This window comes from Sylvia atricapilla, chromosome 7 (genome assembly GCF_009819655.1).
Source record: "Sylvia atricapilla isolate bSylAtr1 chromosome 7, bSylAtr1.pri, whole genome shotgun sequence".
Lineage (NCBI taxonomy): Eukaryota > Metazoa > Chordata > Aves > Passeriformes > Sylviidae > Sylvia > Sylvia atricapilla.
Window position 1 is genome coordinate 15,661,643 of NC_089146.1, and position 20,545 is coordinate 15,682,187.

Consider the following 20,545-nt stretch of genomic DNA (forward strand, 5'->3'; position numbering starts at 1 on the left):
GCACTGCCACGTATTTCTGATCAGTACAAGCCTAAATGGCGCATACCAAAGCTGACACAAGACGATCTTGAAATTGTGAGACCAGCACGCCGGCGTAGCCCATCTCCAGAGTATGAATATCACTATAGACCAAGAAGGCGATCACTTGGTGACTTGTCTGATGAGGAATTGCTCATGCCAATAGATGACTACTTAGCCATGAAGAGAACTGAAGAGGAAAGACTGCGACTTGAAGAAGAGCTGGAGTTAGGCTTTTCTGCTTCCCCACCAAGTAGAAGTCCCCCACGCTTTGAACTATCTGCCCTTCGATATTCTACTGCAGGAGCACAAGTCAGTTCAGAGGAAGAAAGAAAAAGAGAGCTGAGGTATTCAAGCTATCACATTCCAACTAAAGCTGAGACCAGTGCAAGCTATGCGGAGCTTCGTCAACGTCACGACAGGGCTGCCTACAGACCACCTAAACAAAAGCAAAGAATAATGGATGAGAGGGAGGACGAGGAATTGCTCAGGCCTGTTGGCGCTGATCAGCGCCTCTCTGAATACAGAAGTGAGCTCAAATATATGGCAGAGGAAGAAAAGAGTAGACTCAGGAGAAGGAGGGAAAGAGAAATAACTGAGATCACGTCAGAAGAAGAAGAAGAAATAGAAATGGTGCAATATGCTCACAGGGAATTCTCACCTCCCTCTAGATTACTAAGGAGAAGAAGATCCCTTTCTCCAACTTACATTGAGTTGATGCGTCCTGTATCTGAATTAATTCGACCTCGCTCACGGCCTCCTGAAGAAAGTGAGAGAAGATCCCCAACACCAGAGAGAACTCGACCACGTTCACCTAGCCCAGTCTCTAGTGAAAGATCTCTCTCCCGGTTTGAGAGGATGGCAAGATTTGATATATTTTCTAGATACGAGTCCATGAAATCTGCTCTGAAAACTCAAAAAACGATGGAAAGGAAATACGAAGTTCTGACTCAGCAGCCTTTCACCCTTGACCATGCTCCTCGCATTACCCTGAGAATGCGCTCACACCGTGTACCGTGTGGCCATAACACCAGGTTCATTCTAAATGTCCAATCAAAACCAACTGCCGAAGTGAAGTGGTACCACAACGGTGTGGAGCTCCAAGAGAGCAGTAAGATACACATTACCAATACAAGTGGTGTATTAACTCTGGAGATTCTCGACTGCCACATTGATGATAGCGGAACATACCGAGCTGTATGCACAAACTACAAAGGGGAATGCTCTGATTATGCAACACTAGATGTTACTGGAGGAGATTACACTACATACTCCTCCCAGAGGAGAGATGAAGAAGTACCAAGGGCAATTTTACCTGACTTGACAAAAACAGAGGCATATGCAATCTCCTCATTTAAGAAAGCATCTGCAACAGAAGCAAGTTCCTCAGTAAGAGAGGTCAAATCAGAAATGTCAGCAACAAGAGAATCACTTTTATCCTACGAACACTATGCTGCTTCTGAAGAAAAAGTCACTGCAGCGGAAAAAAAATCATTGGAAGAAAGGACTTCACACAAAGCATTTAAAAGCACTTTGCCAGCAACAATCCTTACAAAGCCACGGTCAATCACAGTTTCTGAAGGGGAGACTGCAAGATTTTCCTGTGATGTTGATGGTGAACCAGCACCAACAATAACATGGCTCCGTGCAGGTCAACCTATTGTTTCTTCAAGGCGCTTCCAAGTAACACGAACACAGTACAAGTCTACCTTTGAAATTTCTTCTGTCCAGATATCAGATGAAGGAAGTTACACTGTTGTGGTGGAAAACTCTGAAGGAAGACAGGAAGCCCATTTTACCTTGACCATTCAAAGAACAAAAATCCCTGAAAAAACAATTACATCACCTCCAAGGATAAAATCTCCTGAGCCTCGTGTAAAGTCACCAGAGCCTGTTAAGTCTCCTAAACGAGTGAAATCTCCTGAACCCATCAGCAGTCCCCCAAAAGCTAAGTCACCACCTGGAGACAAAATAGTACCAACAGAGAAAGTACAGTTACCAACTGCTTCTCCACCAAAGATAAAACAGCATCTGAAAGCAGAAACTCTTGGAGATAAGGTAAAGTTATCCTGTGCAGTTGAAAGCAATGTTTTAAGTGTCAGAGAAGTAGCTTGGTATAAAGATGGTAAAAAACTGAAAGAAGACCATCATTTCAAGTTTCATTATGCAGCAGATGGCACTTATGAGCTCAAAATCCATGAACTCACAGAATCTGATAAAGGAGAATACACCTGTGAAATTATTGGGGAAGGAGGTGTTTCAAAAACTAACTTCCAGTTTACTGGCCAAGTATTTAAAAATATCCATTCCCAGGTAAGAGGTGTATCTGAATCTCATAAAACAGTTCAGAAAGAAGATGAGTTACTTATGGTTTCTACCCAGAAGAAATCAGTAGTGGCAACTGAAGAGAAATCTCAAGTTCAAGAAGTTATTAAAAGTCAGTTGTTACGGAAGATGTCAAACAATTGAAAACAGAAATTACAGCTTCTTCAACTAAAATGACAATGTCTGAAGGGCAGAAAGTGACATTGAAAGCCAACATTCCAGGTGCGTCTGAAGTAAAATGGGTGCTGAATGGAATGGAGCTGAGAAATTCAGATGATTATAGATACGGTGTTTCTGGAAGTGATCACACGCTAACTATCAAAAAGGCCAGTAATAAGGATGAAGGTATAATCACTTGTGAGGGTAAAACTGATCAAGGCATTATTAAATGCCAGTATGTTGTGACCCTTTCTAAAGAGCGCTCCAGTGAACCAGCATTCATCACGCAGCCTAAGTCTCAAAACGTCAATGAAGGACAAGACGTGTTGTTCACATGTGAAGTTTCTGGGGAGCCTTCTCCTGAAGTTGAGTGGTTAAAGAATAATCAACCTGTAAGTAACCATTTAATATGTTTACTTGAAAAATCAGAATTTATTCATAAAATTGATTGTAATGAAACCATTTTTGTTCCCCTCCTTAGATTGCAGTTTCATCGCACCTCAGAGTATCTCGCTCTAAAAATATATATTCTCTTGAGATTCGAAATGCAGCAGTAAGTGACACTGGAAAATACACAGTTAAGGCAAAAAATTTCCATGGGCAGTGTTCTGCTACAGCATCTTTGACTGTACTCCGTAAGTTTGTTCTTTGGTCTTGTGTTCAGAATAGTCACAACTTCTTGCTGTGGTGTGTCTACTAAAATGACGTATGATAAAATCCACTGGTAATGTGATTTTAAGTCAACATTATGTATTTTAAGAAGTTCATTTTTCTTTGTATATTACATACACAGCCCTAAAACAGCATTAGAAATCTTTTTTAACACCCACGGAGTAGCAAAGAGGAGCTCTATTACATCAACAGGTGCATGTTAACAGAAAGCGCTGAGCATTTGTTCTAGGATGAGTATGTTAAGACCTTGATGCTGGTAATTATTCTTTTCTCATTTACTAACAAAATCTGCTACCATAAAACAGTCATTCCTCAGTTAAAAAAATTTATGGCATCTTAATTGAACTGGGTTTACTATTTTACTGGCTATACCATATCCCAGTTCCTAGCATCAAGGTGTGGCTGTGATTTGCTTGCACGACTGTGTTTGGGTTTAAAGCAAAGCTGCAGTGATTGAGCTTTCCTGTTGCCCTTTACAGCTACAGAACAATGCAGTGAAATACAGATTTTACTACTCTGTGTTTTTAAGAACTTGAAATGTTTCACGGCTTCTACAAATATGAAGTGAACACACATAATTTCTGAGTGTCTAATTCTTGTAATGGCTCTAATAAGAAACACTGTGTGATGACCTATTTTGCTTAAGTATGTATGTTTTTCCTTGAAGCTCATACATACTCTAAGTTTCATTACCTATTTTTTTAATTTCTAAATTACTGCTTGTGATTTGGATATCTTGAATCAAATGATTGTAAACAAGCGTATACTCCACTGCAGTTTTTCACTGAAAGCAAAGTATGCCATCTTCATTTCTGTAAAATTAACCATACAGAACTGCATGACTTTGTTCGTTAATGTGATGTTGTTGCTTTTTCCTTCTATGTTTGCAATGCTCCTCAGCTCTAGTTGAAGAACCTCCGAAAGAGGTAGTATTGAAGACCAGTGGCGACGCAAGCATGCACGAAAGTTTTTCTTCTCAGTCCTTTCAAATGGCTTCTTCTAAACAAGAGGCTTCATTCAGCAGTTTCAGCAGTAGCAGCATGACTGAAATGAAATTTGAAAGCATGTCTGCCAAAAGCATGTCCTCTATGAAAGAATCCTTTATGGAGATGAGCTCCAGCAGTATTATGGGGAAATCTAGCATGGCTCAACTGGAGAGTTCAACTAGTAAAATGCTTAAATCAGGTCTGAGAGGTGAGCATTACAATTATCAGTAGAGTTAGTGCTTCAGCTACCCTGAAGTAGTCCTCAGGGTAAAGCTGCTTCATGGCTTACTGAAAACAGACTAACTTGGTATTTCTTCTCCTGTTTTATAAAGGGGTACCACCCAAAATTGAAGCTCTCCCATCTGATATCAGCATTGAGGAAGGAAAAGTTCTTACACTATCCTGTGCCTTTTCGGGTGAACCTGCTCCTGAAATAACATGGTACTGCAGAGGGAGAAAATTTCCAGTCAGGACCAGCAAGGCAGATTCCATATTGAAACCAGTGAAGATCTAACCACCCTGATCATCATGGATGTCCAGAAGAACGATGGCGGACTTTATACTCTGAATTTAGGGAATGAATTTGGTACCGATTCTGCCACTGTGAATATAAATATCCGATCACCTTAGAGAGCTTAATCTGTATTATTTACACTTGTATTTTTACAAGTGATTAATATATGGACTGAAATATCTGATATGTAAATATAAAAGAAAAATATTTTTTTACCTACCTGAACGAGACAAAGTCCAGATCTATACATTATGACTTATAGTCATTATTGACCTAAGAATTTAAAACACTTTTTTCACTGACATGTACATACTGTATATAGCCGAAGTTCACGGTTATGAAGTTTTGTACCGTTTATTTTATGACATTTTGAAAAGTAACTTTTGGAACTAACAGTTGGCAGGGGAAAGTTTCATAGCAAACGACTACCCTGCTCAACATTTAACTAATTTTTGCGCCTCAACTCATTGTTGATGTCTAAGAATGCCTCAACAGGTAGAGAGACTCCCTGTTGAAGATTACCTACACCTAAGACATGATACTGTGCACAGTATTTCATACGTGCACAAATATTTACATTGAATCAGAAATGTAAGGCATTGGTGATGTTTGCAATACCCTCCTGTAAGCATACTTTAATGTTTTACATTGGCTCTGATTATGTCGTAATTTTCATACCTGACTGACAATTTTTGAACAAAGTGCGAGCGGCCAGCACTTTGTTCACCCACTGTGTACTGTTTCTGACACACTGACTGCCTAAACAGCTTTTAAAAAAGTAACATCACCTGGCCATCCCATTAATCAACAAAGCTATTTAGGTATTCAAGTGCAGCAGCAGTACCCCATCTCGGAGGTTCTTAGGGTGCAGTGATTGAGTTTGTGTGGTAGTATTAGACACCCAGTAGTCACTTCCAGGCAACTAAGCAATGAACCACAGTTTGAAAACAAACTGTTGCTACAACATCAAATACCAGCCTACACTTCAACTTGCTTTAGTTCTCCTAATGTAGTAATAGAGCTTGGTAGCTGTTGAACCTCCTTGAGACAGAATGTTCATTTGAAATAAGCATGCTTTCTGCACCATAAAGTCTGTGACTCCTTTATTTATTATGTTGTTTTTTTTTTACAGTTCCTGTACTACACTACAGAAAAAGTTGCTGAAACAAAAGATGAGGTAGAAATGCAGTTCTCCAATGTAAACCAGCTACTTGACAATCTAGCCATCTATAAGAAACAGCCTGTCCACCAGCCATGGAAAAAAAAATCACTTCAAAAATTTTTTTCTTCATAGGTTCTTCATTGAAAAAGGATAAATTCTAGCATATGCCTAGCATTGTGCATATCCCTCTGTTGTTTCCAGGCTTTTGTCTACACTGTCTTGTACAGACTAGTTGACCCTAACTGCCTGGACCAACAAATTGTCACCTCCTGTGGGTGATTAATCAATTCTTCATCCTACAAGTCAGCTGATACATCTGTCAAAGCAAAGCCTGTCTTCACATTTGGGGGATTGTGGGAGGGGCTGGGATATGTTATCTATGGGGAAAAGAGCATCAAGGTCAAAGGAGCAAGTCTGCTTCTAGAATTCATTCTGTAGAAAAAGCTTGAGAGCAAACACATTCACAGAAATTCAACACTTTAAAATAGCACTTCAAAACACTTTAAAATAAAATAGAGCAGTAAAATTGTCTGAAGTGGAGCAAGAACATTAGCTAGCAAACATGAGGCATCACTGACTCTCAGCATGCCACTAATACTAAAAAAACCAAAGACTCAAGTTCATCAGAAGTAAAAAAAGCAGACAGAATGTTTGAAAACGTATTCCAAATAGACTCACGGTAGAAACCTTTTTTTAGAATTCCCCATAACCCTATATATAACCACTATCTATGTAAATTATGCAGGAAAGCTGAGAAATAGAGACAAAACAAGGACTAAAGTAAAAAAAAAGAATTTCAGAAGAGCTAAGCTCTGCGTCAGGACAAAATCCAACCTTTAGAAGTGTTGGAAGCAGGAGTTAAAAATATGAAAGAGTTTGAGTACATAGTATTTCTTCCTTAGGGAGAAAAGTAAAAAAGAAGAAAAATCAAGTTTAAAAGGCTGTATATTTTAATCTTTAAACCATTCAAAGAGAAAAAAACCAAAACCCTAACTCAAGAAAGTTTCTAATTCTCATTTCTTTAAATATTTAAAAACACCCCAACCAACAACCTCAATGCAAGACACAAAAATGCATAGATACAATCTTGTTTAGCTAACAAGTCACTTGTGTACACAGGCACACAATAAAACACTAAAAACACACTAGGTATTTAGTCATCTCAGCAAAAAGAGAGTGATAGACAGCATCTGCAGATTTAACCATGGCCTCTTCTACACAAAGGCCACTGGAAACTCAATCTTACATGGCCTCTGCTGAGTCTCAAAACAGTTGATGAAGAGGAAGCACACTGGTATGATGGTGTAAGCAAGTTCATCCTGCCAGTAGCTCTCTGGCCCAACTCTGCACAGCACTTAAGCAAGTACTTTCGGCAGATGAGTCACTCACATGTCTAAAAATAGGATTTAAAATACTTAGGGGCTTTGCTGAAACACAGCTTGAATAGATAATGTTGCAGGCCAACCAGCTGAGCCAGTGTTTTTCCACAAGACTGCTAAGCAAATGCTAACCTAGAGTGACATTGCTGAAGTCATAACCTAAAGCTTCAGTATTCCATTTCACCAAACACATGCCTAAGAATAACATTTTTCAAGGCAGTAGATTAAGCAGTCTCTGGCTGAAAAGAAATAAACATTTTGAATTATTTACTTATAAATACTGGGGTTTCTAACTATATAAGCTGACATTTACTCTCTTCAAAGATCAGATCTATTATGCTATAGGACCAAGTTTAGAAAAATATCCCACCACTGATATAGTGTATGAAAGCATTTGGCATTCATGTTTCCTGAGTGCTGATGCCTAAGGATAAACTTTAACAAAGCCCTGTGAGTTGTGGTATAAATCCTACTACAGAGCTTTGTATTTTCTACTAACATTTTACATGTGGCAGCCTGAGAAAAAATAACTGTGATAGTGGAGAGCCATAATTACAATGAGAGATTAATTTTATTGCATTTTAGCTGGTTTTCAGACGTAGACATTTCCTTTATTCAGGTATCACACTCCTTTTAAATGTTTCTGATTTACACCAACAGGAAAAACAGCTACACTAGAAAAAAGTGATATGGGTGGAGCAAAACTCAAGTTTATAATTTGTGAAAATAACCTTAACAAAAACAAATAGGCGTGCGATTTCAATTTTTAAGAAAGGAATTGAAATATTCCTATCCCAAAACTGCTTTCTCTGAGGAAAAAAAGTTTAAAAAGTGAGGCCAAATTACTACGGTGAAAGACATACAAACATTAATTTACAGTACTTTAAAGCCCCTGAGCACTGTAATGTCAGTATTCACAGCTCTCCAAACCATTGAGTGCCTTACCTTTAATTCTTTAAAATGGAAGCTGGTGATTTCTAAGCATTCTATTTCTAATTATCTGATGTTAGAAACTTCAGACATATAACTGAAGTAACCACTTTGCACCTAAATCTATGTCCCATTCTTTAAGTATGAATACTATATAAATATATTGTTTAAGTCATGAATACTATCTAGAAATTTGAACTGGATCTTTTCAGAAGCACGTGAGATCAAAACTAGAAGTACCAACTACCTGCTCTGTTGAGGTTCAGCTCTCATTCTGCACTAGAAAGAATGACACAATCAGGCATTCCTGATAAGCTCTCCCATAAATTTGGAAATTAAATATATAAGAGCAGCCAGGAATTTTTTAGTCTTACTATGCATGGATCATTGTGATTCAGCCAGATAATTTTTAGAAATTTTTTCTTAACCCCAGTAACCAAAAGTATGACAGCATATCATCTTCACTAATTTCACTGAAATACATTTTAGGATTTTTGGCACAAGTATCTATAAAAAGGCTGATTTAATAGAAAGGTATCACACATATATACATAAAGCTGCAATGATGGCTTTGTGGACCTAGAAAGACCCAAACCAGCACTGAAGCAATTACATATAAATTTTGTGCTTGGATCTGATCAAAACAACTTTTGTCTTGTAGTAGTATGTAAAATCATTACTTACTACTATGTCCACTTATCAGTCTCACTTTGTTTTTGCACAACATGGAGTCCAACCTCTTTTCTTTATAGTAGCTGAAGGCTGAAAAAGGTATCTGTCATTGTGACATGAAAGTAACACTGCAGAAGCTGGCAGAAATCTCAGTGAAATTTCAAAAAGCACATCTGACAGTGTATTATTCAAGACAACACTCTCATTGCAGTATGTAGTTTACTTCTCTGAACATTTTCTTTAATACTTATTTTTACAATTGTTGTGTCATACAGAATATATTAAAGCAAACATTCAGAAAAAAGAAGTACAAGCATGTGTGTGGCTGATATGCATATGCCAGTTTGCATGAAAACTGACAGATTTGAGCACAAATGACAGCTCTGAGCTGGTATCCACAAACCCCCTTTTACAAACCATTCCATTCCACTTGAACCTGACATAATGGTTTATAAACTGGCATTTTATATCACACAAACAACTCTTATGTTTTTCCTCAACACTTGGACCTATTTTGATTTAGATAAATCAACATTCCAAAAATTATAAGGAAAGCTCCCATTCCCATCTGTTCTTTCCAGCCTGCTTCAAATTACTTATATACACAAAAGGAAGACTAGTTAAACCAAATTAAAGATCTGATTATAAAAACAGATTTGGTATGTGCTTGAGTACAAAAAACCCTGTACATTTATTTAGCAATTGTGTAAATCCAGAACAGTAAATGGCTTGCTTAAAGTGCTCTACAACTAAGACTTTATAAACCAAGTTCATCCCTAAACAAACACCCCAAAAGTCCCCCCAAAGTTTACAATGCTAACATTAACAACCTTCCTGACCAAGGTGCTAGTAGGCACTATTATACTATATTATTCATTAAGACAGTCAGACTCTGACCTCACTTACAGTTACTGCAAATTTACACTGATGTAACTGAGAGCAGAATCGATCTTCTGGTGTATACCATCCTCAAATGATATAAAGGAGTTGCAAAAACAGATGCTCCCTTTTGTATAAATATGTCATAAATAAAACATGTATAGATACAAATATTCATTACAACAGCAGCTTAGAATGGTCTAACATTTCAGCTCTTGTTTTTATCATATTTCGCTAAAAACACTTCTTAAGTAAGCAGAGTAAATCTTAACAGCACTGTATTAATTATTTGTGATTCTACACACCCCAGAAACAATTTATGCACATTTTTAAGCTTTTAGTAGATCTGAAGACCTTTAGTAGTGAAAGTAGGTAGAAATTTTTGATGCAAAAAAGAATAAATAAATAAAAACTATTAAATATCCCATGTTTGGTACAAATACTTCATATTAAGTTATTTTTATACATTTGTTTAGAAAAATACACTAAATATTTCTACTTTCATTGCCTAAAAATAAGGACTGGATTATATATATCCTTGTGTTTTTAAAGGCGGCAATGTCAATTACCGTCAAGCTGCTGGAGCAGAGCCATTTGTGCCCATTCCCACAGCCCTTACACTGGCAAAAAAAAAGCCATTGTGGGGCTAATCACAGCTCCAGGTGGATGACCTGGTACAAATGACCAAGAGGCCCATGGCACAAGCTGCATTTTCTGCAAAAACATGAAAACATTTGCTGAAGTTTATAATGCTTGTTTACTAATGTATCAGTCAGACCTCCACACTTTTTAAAAAGAGCTGCATTTACAAATGTGGATGCTTACCTGTTAAAGCCATCATTTGTTCCAAAAAATGCACATTCAAACTGTGAAATATTAGGAAAATACTCTTGCAAATAAACTATATAAAGATAAAATACACTTCAAAGATAGTATTTATGTTATTCTATAAAGTGCAGAGAAATCCTTCTAAAAAGGGAAATAACTACTTCCTATAACAACAGTATAATTACAGCAGCTTTTGCATAGCATTATTTATAGAAAATTTAATACTTTCAGTTGCTTCAGGAGGAATAGGATGAAGGAGACTCTTCCCACTCAGATCTTTCCTTTGACACTGATTTACTTTCTTCAGGAATGGTTGATGATACCAGATCTCCATTGACAGCACTTCTAGAACAATAAGCAGGTCCTATAAAGAGATCAATTAAATATATAATTTTCAATCCCCAAAAATATCATCCAATCTGTCAATTATTGTATTTGCAAAGTATTTCCCATATATTAGCAATCAGAAGAACTAGTGAAGTTCAAGTCTGCTTGAGAGGAGTTATAATGTAGTCAAAATGCCAGCAAAATTCTGAAAGAAAAACCACAGAAGAACTGGCTACTAAGTCAGCCCATCTAATCAGGAGGGACTAAATTATCATCATGATCTTATTACTGGTAAGGCTGTATGCCTTCAGAGCAGTGCTGTTCTCTACAAAAGGCAAGAAGCCAATGAAATGAACAGTCTTTCCACAATGCACAGAGTGAAAACTACCCCTGCGACCCACAGAAGTCAGAAAAAGAGAATGACTTCTGTGACAATAAGCAGGTGGCAAACAGCAATATTCCACATCACTTACCAGATAACTATTTGTGTGAGAGTCTATTAGGACAAACATCCCTTTTCTAGGTATGTCTTAATTTTATCTTGCCAGTAGTCCCACTGATTTCAATATAACTACTCCAGCTGCAAGATCATTTGTAATACAGATGGAAGCCAGCACAAGTCAACCAGGTAAACTATACAAGTGCTCAGATTTATAATACAGCAAATAAAACGTTTTTCCTCATGCTGGCATCAGGGCCAGAACAGCTGCTCTAAACAGGGAAATAAATTGTACCAAAAGATACAAAGAAAACTCCCTCCCTTTCAAACTTACTCTGAGAATCTTCAGAAATTGTATCACTGTAAGATTCTGTATCTGAGTATGTTCTTCTTCGCCGCTGAGAACATCGGTGAAGAGATGAACTCGGTTCTTTTACAGAGTGATTAATCCTTAATACAAAGGAAATGAGATCTATTAGTAAGCAGAATCTGTAACAACTCACACAAATTTTATGTACTTTAGAGTTGAAATAACTATGGTGCTTAGATTAAATTGTGAGTATCAATGCTTTTTATTATACTAGTCTACTATAGCAGACTAAAAACAGCACAGTCAACAATCTTAATTTTACAACTGCAAAGCCTGAAACTGGAATAAAAATCAAAGAAATAATTTGAAAATCTGAAATACTGACTGAAAAACAACGTTAGCATTTCAAGCTCTAATGTCATGAACTTGTCAAAATAAGTCATTTGCATAAAGCTTCTAGCATGATGAAATTCTGGGGCTGTATTAAAAATAGCAGCTGCCACCTATAGCTGATAATCTGCATCTTTTGTTTTCAAAATTAGATAAATTTATGATTTCTAATTTTTCTCCCAAGCAAACAATTCTTCTCACTTTTTGATTTTAATGCTACCAAGTTCAGGGAGGTCTTTTGAGACACTAGAAAAAAGGCTTAAGGAAACAGAAAATTACCTTTCTGAATAGCAAGGACCAGGGTGGCTAATGGAACGCTTCATCTAGAGGAAAGAAAAAATTCCAAAGAACAAACAACACCAAAAATGTCACATTTAAGCCAGATAAAGTTTCTCAAAAGAATGATATGGATATCTAGATTATTTTTTACTTTATTTACCGTCTTTATAAAGAGAGATGGCAATATTTCTTTTTATAAAAAGCAACCTCTCCATTTAAAAATCTGATTTAACTGTATGAAAACAGATAGATTGCCATCAATATTAGAAGTTTGAGAACATTCACACAGGAATTAGTTTACTATAAAAAGATGCTACCTCCTATCTATGGAATTCATTCACTCTTGCACTAAAGCTCCTCAAGGAGCCATTGTTAATTGCTGATATATAGAAGTATCAAGACATTTTTCCTTTACCAATGAAGTTTAAATTCCTCATTACACAATAAAGCCCAATTATGCCTCTTGATACCTTGTGGTTTCTCTGCTATCACTATCAAATCTCTATGCATATCAAAGAAAGTTACTATTTTAAATCAGAATAATCAGCTTTGTAAGTAAAGAAGACAAAGAGATGAAAAATCCATATGAAAAGAAAGAGATTACCACAACAAAATTGCATAATACAGCTCCTCTTGGAATACACAGACAGAACTGAGAAAGCATTTCATTCCCCATACACTGTCCTTCTAAGGGAATTAATCAATAGTGAATAGTTATGAAATAAAATCTTTATCATTAAGTATTTTTTGTTAAATAAGCAAATAATATATTAATTCAAACATCTTGCATTACATACACTGAAACATATGCTATCCTACTGAAATGCTTCAAGTCATAATGCACTTAAGCAGGAGGTGAAGTAACGTAATTTTTATGATCAGTGTACAGTTAGCACTCTAAAAAAACCCAAACAATTGAACTGAGGAAAAGTTAAACCTCATTCATTTATGAGATACCTCATTACAGGGCCTTGACACGTACAATAAATTAATGATGATCATCATCACGATGATGTAAAGGCTAGAAAAACTGAGAATAGAAAACTGATTTATATCTGGGACTAGTAATGATTTATAACGCAGTCAAGATTTCAAGTGTTGACATCAGAGCACATAACACTAGCATAGCATTCTGCCATCTTCCCCCAGTCCAACCACCAGTATGACACTTAGAAAAGGTAGTATTTAAAATGTCTAAACCATTTGAATAGGTGATGGTGACACAGGAGAAACCAAGGGATCAGGGTGAGGCAGCTGGAACATTTCTGGCTTGAACTTGGCATTAGCAATCTTCACACATTCTTCAAGGGTTGTGATAAATGTATTACATGTGGCACTAAGCAAGGAAGAGGCTTCATTCATGTTCTGAAAAGAAATGAAAACATAAGCAAGAAAAAAATTAAAATATGCAAACACAACTTTGCTACACCACCTCTCCCAGACACACTAATTTCCCTCATTACCACTAAAAATTCACATTTCCCATTTTTTTAATCAAGTGTACACCTTACCATAAGGCAAATTTAGGAAAACAAATGTGACAGCATTGCAATTTCTTTCTTTCTGACGTAAGCTTCTTTATGGTACCAGTCAACAATGCCTTACAGCAAAGCTTGTCTCAGAGTGACTAACAAGATATCACAAGATCATTCAGTGAAATGAATTGCAGCAGAAGGTGTGAACGGTTTTATCACTCTAGAGCAAGGAACTACAGGTCCATTTCACCTCCCTGAACTGAAAACTTGCTCTGTTGTGACTACGCATCAGCCCCTGGCTTTGCAATAAAGGACCAACAACATTGTTCACATGCTCTTCAAGAGTGCCAAGAATGAAGTCATTCATAATTTCCAATCCTTTCATTTAAAAGCAGGAATACATTCTAGTATTGTACTTGAGCACATTCAGAGATAGATATCCACACTGCATGTTTCCACTGCCTGGAACACTAGCTTTCACTGATAAAAAAATGGAATACCCTCCAACATAAGCAAGTAAGACTGGACAAACTAAGATTTCAACTACATGAACAGAGATGCAAAACAAGACAAAATATTCTATGGCTCATATGATATCTCTTCTGGCCTTTCAACTAAATGGCTCAGAAACATAACTGGTTCCTAACACCTGGTACAATTGCAGTTAAACCAACCAGGTACTTAACATACAGAAAATCACTATTAGTACATCTACACACAAGCATTCAAAAACTGACATTAGGTTAAGTCTCCCAATATTTGGGAGATGAATAAAGTTTAAGACATCAACAGTAACTTGAGGTGTTTTATATAATGGAATGAAAAGAAATTGTAGAGTTGTGCACCTCAATGCTGGGAGGAGAGCGAGTCTCATCATGGTGAACAAACTCTTGTATTGTATGAACTTGCTGCATTAAAAGATCACAGTAGAGACGAAGTTCGGACATTTTGGTTTTAAGAGATTCATTGGTCTCACTTATTTCTATGGAAAAAATGGAAATATCAATTTATACAATGTACATAGACATTTTAATTTTTAAGCACTTTTCATTTAAATATGAATTTAAAAATCCCCTTAAACTTTCGCTTGATTTTGAGGAAAACTGGATTCTGCAATGAATCAAGAATTATACTTGAAGCAGACAATACTTTTGGATAACTGATGCTAATTTAATTACTATTATGAAATAGGCCCATTATCAGGAAAAATAAAGTTGAAATCTTTATTAGCTGCCATATAATGTAAAAAAAAAAATCACTGGATAAAACTTATGCCGCCCACCAGAGTGTCTGGAAACAGTTACATTAAGCCATCCAAGAAAAATTATGGAAAAAAAATAGTTACTATAAAGAGTTACTGAATTCAATTAATTCAGAATTAATTGCAGAAATTAAATGTCTTCACAGCAGCTACAAACAATATATTTATTCTAGTGACAACACCACCTTACTGGTATTTCAGCTTCTTAAGATACAACAGGTCAATACCTGACTTCTAACTCTTAATACTGAGGGCAGATTTACCATATAGATGACTAAAATAATTACAAATTATATTAAAAGACAATAATATTGACTTTGTACCACAATATTTACATTATGATTTTCTGAAGAAGTGATCTACTCTAGGTAGCACACATACCTTTTTCTTTTTTTGTTCTGGTATCTGCTAAACAGGCTTTTGCACTCCCCAGTGCTACCAGCCATCTTTGCCTTTCAGCTGCATTAACTGCTTTCATATAGAAATGCTGCTCCCCTGGGATGATTAGCTCCATTCTTGTGTTGTCTGTTGCATGAACTTGTGATAGAAGTGAAAAAAATTGAAATAATAATAACCTCAACCTCAAATCATTTATTAAATACTTCTCAAAATGTTTTAAAATGCTTATGATAATCCCATAGTAATAGAGTAAATCACAATGCACCACTGCTAAGTAAGGAAAAGCCCAAATCTGCTCAACCTTTCTCCCCCCTTCCTTCGCCAAAGAACATGGTAACAAGGAAAATCAACTGGAAAAAAAATTAAAAAGTGGTCCTCCTGTCTTTACATTACTGATTTCATCTACACTAAAGAAACACTAACAAAAAGGAGTTACCACATGAAAAATACTTGGTGGCCCATGTAAAATAAGCTCCACTTTTTAATATGAAAGTATCCACATCACAAGCTCAGTCACTTGTGAGCATCTGGAAAAAAGTCATAGTTAACAGTTTCTAGCTTCCTGTTAACAGCACAGTTAACAGGAAGCTAGAAAACACCTTGCTATTAGCCAAGGAGGCTGACCTACAGTTAGGAATGCACTCAAGACTAAACTCTTACTTTGGAACAAACAGTTCACTTACTGTCTCAAATACACCCATCACCTGTGCACGTGCGCAGCTGCTAACAGTGACAAAAGTAAAAATTACTCAGGAAACCAAAAGACTAAACACCTCTGGTTTATAGGAATCTCCACTTTTGGATCACTGCTGCTGCTCTTCTGGAAAACTGGCTTTCATGATTCGGTCTCTATCCCTGGTTTTAAGAGGAAAAAGCAGTAGAACTAAACAGCTAGCTGACATAACTTCAAACATGAACCACTTGCAAATAATCATTATAAACAAAAAGTAATAAACGGTCTGTTCTAAATCTCAAAACAGAACTCTATTCATATTCATTATTATTTGTGAACTATGAACCTCACACACTACAGGTAAACAAAAAACGGAGAAGGAAAAAAATGCGATGCGAAAAGTATGATTTGTGATCTTTTCTATTTTCCATGGCAGCTAAAATTTTCTTAAGCAGCAATCTATTAACTCCTACCTTTTATTTCACACACAGCCATTTTTATACTTCCTTTGCTGCCTTTGCAAACATCATCCTGGGAATCATAGTATGACAATATCCCATTGTCTAAAACAAACCACCGAGGCTGCCAACCTAGAGAGATCAAAAATGTGAAAGAAAAAGTTTAGTCTAATTCCTAAATTGCAAATCAAACTGGTCTCTTTGGCTGTTCAGTAAAAGAGGCAAACATTAAATTATTCTTTTAACACACCAGAAGTAAACAATCTGCGCAGACTGAAGACCAGAACCACTCCATAACCAGACTAATGTTATATGGATACTCCACTCCCATTCTTTTTGGGTGCAAGATCAGCATTTTTCTTCTGTTTTCACTGTATTCTATTCTAGGGAAAAATTAAATTTTAATTTAGCCACCATGGAATCCTGTTTTGAAGGTTGCTAAATTACGTACCTCTGCAACACCACTCTCATTCAAATATATTTTTCAGGCAGATTTTTCTAAGATTGTAGGAACTTATTTGCAAGATACAAATAAATGACTCAAGCCACCAACTGTTAAGCTATGTTTTTCTTTACCTACTGTATTTCAGTGAAAACTTTATATTTCACACTTACATATTGATACTTTCTCAGTTTCTACAAATAACATTGTACCGAAATATTCCAGTAGAGTGAAATTCCAGCCCCATTATACTCTGGGTAACCTGTGCAATAGGAGCAGATTATCCCACTGTTTTACAACTTGGCACCAAACTTCAACTTCCTGCTTGGTTTAAGGTTTGGAATGGCAAACACAGTGTGACCTCTAGGTATCTGGTGATATGACAGTGTGGCCCAGGGTGCTTTCCAGTTGCCATCTCAACAGAGCAAGCTGAGGTCATCCAGCAGCGCTGTATTTTAACACATGAGGCTAAATCAGGTACCTGACTCAGAAACCAGCTACAGATTTCATACTATTCATAGCATTATAGAATCATTAAAGGTTGGAAAAGATCTCCAAGATCAACTAGTCCAACCTTTAACCAATCACCACCTTGTCAACTAGACCAGAGCACTACAGACCACACCCAGTTGTTTCCTGGACACCTCTAGGGACAGTGATTACCTCCTCTCTGGGCAGCCTGTTCAAATGCAACCCTTTCCATGAAGAATTTCCCCCTGTTGCCCAAACTGAACCCCCCAAGGTGCAGCCTGAAGCTGTTTCCTCCATTCTGTCACTTGTTATCTGTAAGAGGTTGAGCCTGACCTGGTTCCAACCTCCTGTCAGGGAGTTGTAGAGTGATAAAGTCACTCCTGAGCTTTCTTTTCTCCAGGCTGAGCCTCCTCAGCTGGCACAGCTGGTCCTGGTATGACTCACTCTCTAGACCCTTCACCAGCTCCACTGCCCTTCTGTGGACACGCTCCAGCACCAGCATCATTACAAGCTGTAACACTAATTCAAGAAGAGTAAGACCAGGCTGCATTAAATCATATTACCATTCCATGATAAAGAAATAATAACGTGTAACTGTGTATTGTTTCTTTTTTGTTGTTTACTAGCTGTAACAGTAAGCATACATGTCTTTTTAAATGCAGAGTGGTAACTAAAAAGCACATCCACACACAAATTTTAAAGCAGAATGTTAAAAACTACAAACTCTAAAGGATAATAACTCACACAGGAAATATTTCAAATGGTGCATGTATGTCAACAGTAATACTCAAAGAATATGCAATTCAGAAGATGTTGTCCGGTAAAATGCCACTAAATGCATGAATCTTTTTTTCTGCTACACTCTGTTGCAAGACGTGGACTCTATAACTGTCCTTATCTCCTGTCAATGCCTGTCAAAACAATCTTATTCTGTTAGAAAGGGAACCTACATGAATGACTATTCCATCATCACATTACTCTAGTATTGGAAAAAAAAAAAAAGCAAAGGACTTAAAAGGCCAAGTGCGTCACAGAAGCAAGCCAAAGAAAAACACCTCTTGTAATTTGAAACTGGGTGGTACCCTACATTTGAGAAAATATTTAAAAAAAATTTGTACTTCACAAATTCTTATTTGAGGAGAAAAAAAAAATAAATCTGTATTTCTGGTTTGCTTCTAATGAAGGAAGAAACTAAATGTTTTCTGCAACACTTCAGCAACAATAACAAGCTCCTTTGCTGCCTGGTATGTAGAATTAATGACAAGTACTACAGCCTATTTTTGGCCACAAAAACAGATACTATACAGATAGTAGAGTAACAAGGCAGATGGTAATATAATTTAAACTCTTCGCTAATATGATTAAATTACTTTTTTAAAAAAAATGCTGCCCTCTTACATTCTGGAGACTGTGGGTAAAGCTTGACACACTAATTTTGAAATGCAGGAGCATATGCTCTCTGTTGGCCAGCACAAGCCTAAGGAAGGATTCTGAACTTTGCTGGTTTAGAGGACTTCTGGCTTTCAGCAGATGTTCGCTTCATGCCAACAGTCTATTTTGTGTATAGCGTTCACAGCTACTGTTGCTTATTCAATAACAGACTAAAAAGACCACAAGAGTTCACTGTCTTTATCCATTTACCTCTTGCTACAGCAACATTTTCAGTCATGTAGCTGAAAGTGACAATTTTCATTGTTTTGAAAACACCCTTGAGCTCATTCTTTCTTTCATAACCAAACCTTTTCCTCTTTTCCTCTATGTGGTTCCTCTATAGTTATTGTGAAAAAGTGACAAAGACATCAAGTATCTATTTAATTACAGCACAACTGTTCCCTTTTACCAAAGACACATTATGTGGACACATAATGCTCTGAAAAATGCAAGATTATGCTCTGTACACTTCACAGCGCATCCGTACGACCCTCACAACATAGCCCACATTTTATAATCCCTCAGAAACAAGTTTCACACCATTCCACAATCATAACCTGTGTATGCTGAAGCAGAATTACACATATGAAGGGCCGAAGAACCAGAGGGCAAAGAAGATGCTGCCAAAGCAGCGTAACAAGAGGCACGATTAAGCACGGTATGTGATCCAAGGCTGAGAGACAACTAGTCCTATCACAGTGTCAGAGGAGAAATGTTTCAACTTGACACCAGTGCCTACCCTGCTCCAGAGGGAGATGATGTCTCTATTACAGCCAATAAAACCAGGCAAATACTGCCATTTGGTGCAATTTTTTTTCTGCAGCACTTCCAAAAATGCATTTAATAAAACTTAAGTTCATCATGTGCTTTCCCGGTTGGGATACAGGAGCTCCTTGTCCTGCTGAGGGTCCCTGAGTAACTCGGCAAGGCGCAATCCAGGCAGCGAGAGGGGCTCGGCAGAAGGCCAGGGCCGGGCTCAGCCCACCCGTGCGGCTGCCGGGGGCACCGGGCTCGCCCGGCTTCGGCCCGACCGCCGCCTGCCCCGGGCCAGGGCGGGCAGCGCCCGGCCCCAGAGCCGGCTCCTGGCGACCGCCGCCCCGGGGCCGCCTCCCGGCCGCTCGCGGGGCTTGGCTCCGAGCACGAATGTCTCAGCCAACGCGTTACCGACAGCTCCGGCGGGACGCCGGGACCCCCCGAGGCAGCAGCGCCGCACCAACGACCGAGGCCGAGCCGAGCCCCCACCGCCGCCCCCCGGGCCCGGCCCCCGCCGCCTACCCGCTAGATAGTTGGTCCACTTGTACAGGACCCCCTCCATCGCTCAGAGCCCGGCGCCGGGCCGCATCCTCCTGCTCCGCCGCGGGGAACGGGCGGCCGCGGCCGCGGCCGCCGCGGGGATGGCGCTCCCCTCCCAGCCCCACCGCCGTCTCCCCCGCGCGGAGGCGGAGCCGCTCAGCTCAGGCGCGGCGGCCGCGGCGGCTCCGGCGGCGCCGCCCGCCCCGCGGGGCGCTCTGCATCCCCCATGCGCGCCCGGCCGCGCTCCCGGCCCCGCCGCCCCGCGGCTGCTTCCGCCGTCCCTTCCCCTTCCTGAGCGGAGAGGGCGGCCCGAAGAACCGCCCGCCCCGCGGCCGCTGCCTGGGCCGGGCTCGTCCCCACGTCCGGCGCGACT

General features: G+C 38.5%; 2 protein-coding genes across 2 annotated transcripts in view; one reads left to right on the plus strand and one right to left on the minus strand.

Annotated features, from left to right (window-relative positions):
* Positions 1-5,764, plus strand: part of TTN (titin) — a 240,161-nt gene extending 234,397 nt beyond the window's left edge. Inside the window, 6 exon segments of the mRNA XM_066323289.1 lie at positions 2-2,462; positions 2,465-2,894; positions 2,984-3,137; positions 4,075-4,368; positions 4,493-4,623; positions 4,626-5,764. Of these exon segments, the coding sequence (XP_066179386.1) occupies positions 2-2,462; positions 2,465-2,894; positions 2,984-3,137; positions 4,075-4,368; positions 4,493-4,623; positions 4,626-4,790 (3,635 nt within the window). The 3' untranslated portion in view covers positions 4,791-5,764.
* Positions 5,765-9,035: 3,271 nt separating this feature from the next.
* Positions 9,036-20,469, minus strand: PLEKHA3 (pleckstrin homology domain containing A3). Its single transcript, XM_066322750.1, has 8 exons — positions 20,155-20,469; positions 16,551-16,667; positions 15,387-15,542; positions 14,590-14,726; positions 13,470-13,634; positions 12,270-12,313; positions 11,625-11,740; positions 9,036-10,888 (listed from the first exon to the last, which is right to left on the minus strand). Exons 1-8 carry the CDS (start codon positions 20,192-20,194, stop codon positions 10,761-10,763), a joined length of 903 nt encoding a protein of 300 aa, XP_066178847.1. The 5' UTR covers positions 20,195-20,469; the 3' UTR covers positions 9,036-10,760.
* Positions 20,470-20,545: the final 76 nt, after the last annotated feature.